The following is a 6,000-nucleotide window of genomic DNA, read 5'->3' on the forward strand; positions in this document are numbered from 1 at the left end:
GCACCGAACACCCAGCACCGGGCAGGGGGACCCGAGCACTTGGCTCCGGGATGGGCAGCACCGAGCACTAGAGCGGGCAGCACCGGGCACCGGGCACCGTGTGTGCAGCACTGGGCACTGAGCCCTGGGACGGGCAGCCCCGAGCCCCGGTGTGCAGCAGGGAGCCCCGGGATGGGCAGTGCCAAGCCCCGGAGCAGGGCGGGTTTATGGCCACAGGCGGGGCCGGGATGGCGGCGCGGAGCAGCTCACGGCAGCCTGTGCATGCTGGCTCGTTTATTTCCAGGTTCACAAATCGCTGCTGACAGTGGCCAAGCCCTGGGACCCGGCTGCAGGAGCCGGGGACTGAGGTGGAGCAGGGTAGGGCAACATCTCCGATGCTTTTCTATTCATGCGCTTGAAGAGGAAGAAGAGGAGCCCCCCGAGGAGCCCCTTCTCCAGCAGGACACCCATCGACAGGAGGAGGAGGAGGCTGGACAGAACGTTCGCACCTGCAATGGGGACAGAGAATGTGAGTGAGCAGGGCCCAGGGAGAGGCATCCCAACCCCCTGCAGGGAGCCTTTCCTGGGGCTTTGAGCTTCCTCAGGGGTGACACCACACAGCCACCCTGCCAGGCACCCCATGCCAGCAGCTCTGACGCACCTTTATTAATCTGGAACTCGTTGCTCAATCCTCCCAGGGTTGGGTTGGAGATCCACAGGACGGCTGAGTCGTTGGCAGGGGCCTGGCCATCGTGCACCACCCTGCAGGTGATCGTGGACCCGTTTTTCTCCTCCGTCGCTTGCACCTCCACCCGGCTTCTCAGCTCAAACAAGCCCCGGGACACCTCCAGTGGCCCGGAGAGGTTCTGCCCCTTTATCTCAATCCCATTCTCCAGCCAGGAAATGAACACTTTGGCTGGGTAAAACTCCTTCAGGAGGCAGGTGAAGGCCACGGTCTTGTTCACCTCAGCAGGGCTCGGCTCAGCGCGCACTTCGATGCTGGGAGGAACTGGGAAGAGAAGCAGAGCTCGGTGTTTGCTGTGCCCCACAGGGTGCCCTGCCCTCCTCCCAGGGACCCCAGCCCCACAGAGCAGCACCCCCATGCGAGCCCCCAGCCCTCACCTCTCAGCACCCTGCTGAGCTGGAATCTCCCTTGCAGCGGGGCCTGCAGCGTGGGGTGTGACACCTCACAGGTGATCTGCGAGCGGGCATCGTCCTTCTGCAGGGTCACCTGCACTGTGCTGGACATGTTGTAGGTTTTCATCCTTGACTGAGTGACCTGGGGCGTCTTAGCCGTCATGGGGTTGCTGTTCTTGAACCATTTCACGTCAATCTTGTCAGGAAAGAACCCTCCAGTCGTGCAGGTGAAAGGCACTGACTCGTCCGGCCTTGCTCTCTGCTCAGGCCCGGACACGAGCGGGGTGCTGGGTTTGGCTGTGGGGAGAAGCTCAGACCGGGCTCTGCCCCCTGCCCAGCCCTGGGCCTGCCTGGAGCAGAGTCTCACACAAGGGCACGGGGATGGCCCATGGGATCCTCTCCTGGAGCAGCCCTGAGCCCCTTCCCCATCCCTGCTCCAGCTGAGCAGAGCCCGCTGGGTGGCTCCCTGCAGGAGCTGCTCCAGGAGCCCCACTCACCTTGCACAGTCACCTCGGTGCCACTGCCATGCCTAAAGAACTCATCAGCAGCAAAGGCAATCTTGACAAACTTCACACAGTAGTAGGTGCCCATGTCCTCAGGCTGGACGTTCCTGATGTGGATGGTGTAGTTTGTGTCTGACTCACGCACTGCCTCCGTCACACGGGAGGAGGGATCCCTGTTATTGGGGTCATAGACAGTCTTGTTCCCACTGCCCAAGCCTTTCAGCCACATCACAGGACCTGGTCCAGCAGCTCCAGACGTGGTGCAGATCAGGGTGAGCGTCTCCCCCGCTGTCACCGTCACCTTGGCCTGGGGCTGCTGCAGAGCGAAGTCCTGACCTGCCTGGGCATCCACACCTGGGCACAGAAACAGGTTTGGAATTGACAATGGGCCCCAGGGCCATGGAACAGCAGAAGGCATCCTCAGACCCCCTGAGCCTGGAGCAGGGGATAGAGAGACATTCCTGTCCCCTTGTCCCCAGGCTGCTGGGGACTGCAGGGTGAGGAGAGCCCAGAGTCTTGCTGGGTAAACTGAATTTCATCTGGAGATAGAAGCAAGCTGGAAGGGAGGCAGTGAGAGGAGATCCCTGGGTACCCATGGGCACAGGGAAGCACTGCCAGGCCTGCAGGGTGGGGAAGCGTGCATGGGAAATGTGATGGGGCTGCGCAGGGCCCACTTACCCGGCTCTCTGCAGAGCAGGAGCAGCACCAGGCACATGAGAGGCAGCTCCTGTGCCACCAGAACCATGGGTATTCCACGCCTTGCTCCCCGATGGCCGGGCTTTGCTCAGCTGGGTTCTGCTCCCTGGGACTCTGCTGCCCTGGGTTCAGCTGACTCAGCTGGACTGGCCTTATCTTAGCAGGGCGCTGGTCACTTACCCAGCAAAGGGGAAGGAAAGGAGCCACCACCAGCCCAGTTCCTCCATGCAATCACGTCCCATTTGCTTCTCAAGGCCTACATCATCTCCTGTCACAGCACTGGTCCATAATGGCAATGTCCACCCCACTTTTCCCTCAGATGTGTGCCACAGCCATAGCCGTGGGCACAGCCAGCAAGAGGGACCCCGGATCCAGCAGACTCCCTATACATGGCCAACCTGGGGGGCAAAGAGGACCCTCGGCCCTTCCCAGCAGGATCGGGGTCGGGATGGGTCGGTGGTGCAGAGCAGTGCCCGGGATACACCGAGCGTCCCACATCCCGAAGCTCCGCTGCTCCTGCCCCTCACCCCACCGGGGAGGACGCAAAGCCGCCCCCTGTCCCGAGCCCGGAGCAGCCGCTCGGTGCCGGGTGGCCCGGGAGCGATGCCCGGAGGGTCTCGGCAGGGTGATGCCCGCCGGGGGTGATGCCCGCCGGGGGTGATGCCCGCCGGGGGTGATGCCCGGAGGGTCTCGGCAGGGTGATGCCCGCCGGGCGTGATGCCCTCCTGCTCTGCCGGCTCCCGCCGCCCCGGGCAGACACCAAAGCGTTAACCACCCGCTCGCCTCAATTTCCTGTGTCGCTTCCCCTTTTCCTCCCCAAAGTTTGGGCAGAACCCATGGCCGCGGCAGCAGCTCCGCTCCTGTCTGGGCAGCGAAGCCCCGTCCAGCGGCGGCTCTTGGGTGAGTGGGAAGTGGGACCCCCCCAGAGCCCCCCGGAGCTGCCTTGCCCCATAAACACGAGTGGGCGGCAAAGATAAACACCGGGCGGGGCGGAGGGTGGTCCTTCCCCAGCACTTTTTTGGGTCAAACCGTGCCCAAACCGTGCTGGCAGTGCACCCCCAGCCCCGGGGGTGGGCACAGCCGGGTCCAGCCCTGCCGAGCCGCTGCCGTACCTGTGGGGACTGTGGGCAGGAGAGGTTTGGGGATCGGAGGGGTTTTGGGGAGCAGGAGGGGTTTTGGGGCAAGAAGGGGTCGGGGGGCAGTGCTGGCTGGGCTCCAGGGCTGCACATCCTTTCTGAACTCTGGTTCCTGCCTGTGAACCCCAATTCCTCACAGAGTGATCCTGGCTGGTGTGGAGCAGAGCCAGGGTGTTAATGTTTAACAGCACTCGGGAATTTTTTCCTGCCAGGAGTTCCCCTTGGCTCCCTCTGCCCCTCTCTGACCTCCAGGCAGCTGCAGCACCCCCTGCAAATGACAGAACAGGATGCAGATTTATCAAATCATAGAATCGCAGAACTGTTTGGGTTGCAAAAGCCCTCTGAAGTCCTCGTGTCCAACCCTTACCCCAGCTCTGCCAAGGTCACCAACTGCCACATCTACATGTCATTTACATCCCTCCAGGGGTGGTGACTCCACCACGGCCCTGCGCAGCCTGCTCTTTTTTCAGATTTGCCCCTTGTTAATATTGAACGGGTTTTTGAAGGGTTTCCTCCCTCCCAGTGCCTGCATGTTGTCTGTGCCACATCCCAGGATATCTCTCAGCTGCAAACTGGGGGATACTGGGAATTCCCTGCCTGTGAGGCTGCCCTTGCCTCACCCCATCGCTCATCCCTGAACCCTCCTGTCTCTGTGCCCAGGTGTGGATGCCCAGGGGCGTCAGGACTTCACTGTGCAGCAGCCCCAGGCCAAGGTGTCAGTGGCAGTGGGGGAGACGCTCACCCTGAAATGCATCACGTCTGGAGTTGCTGGACCAGGTCCTGTGATGTGGCTGAAAGGCTTGGGCAGTGGGAACACGACTGTCTATGACCAGAATAACAAGGATCCCTCCTCCCGTGTGACAAGAGCAGTGCCTGGGTCTGACACGAACTTCACCATCCACATCAGGAACTTTCAGCCTGATGATGCTGGCACCTATTACTGTGTGAAATTTGCCAAGGAGACCACTGGTTTTGATGAGGTGTTTAGGCATGGCAGTGGCACCGAGGTGTCCGTGCAAGGTGAGTGCAGCCCCACAGGACACCTCTCCCAGGGAGCCCATCCCACAGCCCCCACACTGCCCACAGCCAGGTCCTGCTCTGCCCCACGGCCACCACCCTCTCCTGCTCTGATTCTGTCTCCACAGAGGCAGCCCTGGTTCCTGGAATGGTGGCTGCAGCTGTCGTGCTCTGCTTCCTCCTCGGCCTCTTTGTGGCCCTTTGCATGTACAGGAGGAAGCGCCAAGGTGGGGTGGGCAGCCCCTGCCCAGCCAGGACAGTGGCCATGGGCAGCCTCTCGTCTGTGCCTCTGCAGTGCTGTGCAGAGACCCCCGGCACCCCCAGGTTTGTACTCAGCACCTCTCCCTTCTGCACCCTTAAATGAGCAAACTGCCTTATCCACCTGCTTTATCTTGGCTTCCTTTCTTGTCTGGAGATCTAACTTGCCCCAGAAAAGGTCCTTTGCTTACAGGTGCACTGCTCTGTTGGCTCTTTCTGCATTTCATGGAAACTTCATGGTAGGGAGCACCTGGTACCAGGGAGCTCCTGCAGCCCCTCACTGTGTGTCTGAGCCCAGCCCAGATGTGCAGTCAGCACTTTGTCCCTATTTGCCTTCAACGGGGACATCCTGCTGAAATTCAGGAGGGGAATTGAGGGCTGCGCTGGGTGGGGAAAGGAGCCAGCTTCCTTTAGTTCTGATGCCCATCCTTATCCTTCTCCCTACAGTGAAGTCCTGGATGCAGAGAGCTCCCACCTGCCCAGCCAGGTAAGAGTGAGCTGTGAGTATGGGGAAGCACATCCCATGCTGGTGCCCTGGCTTGCAGGAGCCCTGCAAGTCTCTGGGGGCAGGGGGGACGCTGGGTGGGCAGCAGCTGCCTGCATGTGATCCTTGCACCCTCTGCTCCATGGCACCACCTCTGCAGCTGTGGCATCCCCAGCCTGGCTTGAAGCTGGTTCTTGCTCTTGTCCTGTACAGGGCCACGAGGTGGTCTTGGTGATCCTTGTGGGTCACTTCCAACTCTCAACATTCTGATTTATGGTTATTTTTGTGAGACTTTCCTTGTGGCATCATTCCCCATTTGTGTGCACTTTTGCAGCCGAGCAGCAAGGAGGAGAGCAACATCCACTACGCCGACCTGCAGCCTCTGCCCCCGGCCCCACGGCCTGGCAGGAGCCCGGGCACAGCCCCCACCGAGTATGCCAGCCTCAGGGTAGCTGCCAAGTGACACCTGGCACTGCTGCCTGTGCAGCCAGGACGTGTCAGGGTGGAAGAAGGGATGTTTCTGCAGGACACCATAAAGAAGAAGTGGAGCTGTTTGCATGGCGCACCCTGATCGCAGCTCAGCACGCCACGCTCACCACGTTTGCATCTCAGGGGAGCTCTCCTGGGACCTGGAAGCCTTCTCGACCACAGGATCAGACCACGAGGCCAAGCACCTCTGCCTTGTGCAATCTGTTTTGTGCTGATAACACCAGGAGGACCTTACACACAGCTGTGTCCACCAGCATGGGCTTCCACTGGCCCTTTCCTGGCCCACAGGTCCATAATTTGT

At 60.9% G+C, this 6,000-nt stretch overlaps 2 protein-coding genes across 2 annotated transcripts; one reads left to right on the forward strand and one right to left on the reverse strand.

Annotated features, from left to right (window-relative positions):
- Positions 1 to 268: 268 nt before the first annotated feature.
- Positions 269 to 2,458, reverse strand: LOC131564307 (signal-regulatory protein beta-1-like). The gene is made up of 5 exons (XM_058814690.1): positions 2,298 to 2,458; positions 1,614 to 1,973; positions 1,102 to 1,413; positions 641 to 988; positions 269 to 488 (listed from the first exon to the last, which is right to left on the reverse strand). Exons 1-5 carry the CDS (start codon positions 2,362 to 2,364, stop codon positions 286 to 288), a joined length of 1,290 nt encoding a protein of 429 aa, XP_058670673.1. The 5' UTR covers positions 2,365 to 2,458; the 3' UTR covers positions 269 to 285.
- Positions 2,459 to 3,148: 690 nt separating this feature from the next.
- LOC131564311 (signal-regulatory protein beta-1-like) lies at positions 3,149 to 6,000 on the forward strand. The gene is made up of 5 exons (XM_058814695.1): positions 3,149 to 3,215; positions 4,112 to 4,471; positions 4,597 to 4,792; positions 5,174 to 5,213; positions 5,545 to 6,000. The coding sequence occupies exons 1-5, from the start codon at positions 3,152 to 3,154 to the stop codon at positions 5,671 to 5,673; spliced, it is 789 nt and encodes a 262-aa protein (XP_058670678.1). The 5' UTR covers positions 3,149 to 3,151; the 3' UTR covers positions 5,674 to 6,000.

This window comes from Ammospiza caudacuta, chromosome 15 (assembly GCF_027887145.1).
Source record: "Ammospiza caudacuta isolate bAmmCau1 chromosome 15, bAmmCau1.pri, whole genome shotgun sequence".
NCBI classification, from domain to species: domain Eukaryota; kingdom Metazoa; phylum Chordata; class Aves; order Passeriformes; family Passerellidae; genus Ammospiza; species Ammospiza caudacuta.

Excerpts from the sequence above, each read along its gene's own strand:
- LOC131564307 (XM_058814690.1), bottom strand. The coding sequence starts at position 2,364 with ATGGTTCTGGTGGCACAGGAGCTGCCTCTCATGTGCCTGGTGCTGCTC. Across the intron at positions 1,414-1,613 it reads CACCGAGGTGACTGTGCAAG|CCAAACCCAGCACCCCGCTC; the intron begins GTGAGTGGGGCT and ends TTCTCCCCACAG. Across the intron at positions 989-1,101 it reads GCTCAGCAGGGTGCTGAGAG|TTCCTCCCAGCATCGAAGTG; the intron begins GTGAGGGCTGGG and ends TTCTCTTCCCAG.
- LOC131564311 (XM_058814695.1), top strand. The coding sequence starts at position 3,152 with ATGGCCGCGGCAGCAGCTCCGCTCCTGTCTGGGCAGCGAAGCCCCGTC. Across the intron at positions 3,216-4,111 it reads CGTCCAGCGGCGGCTCTTGG|GTGTGGATGCCCAGGGGCGT; the intron begins GTGAGTGGGAAG and ends CTCTGTGCCCAG. Across the intron at positions 5,214-5,544 it reads GCTCCCACCTGCCCAGCCAG|CCGAGCAGCAAGGAGGAGAG; the intron begins GTAAGAGTGAGC and ends GCACTTTTGCAG.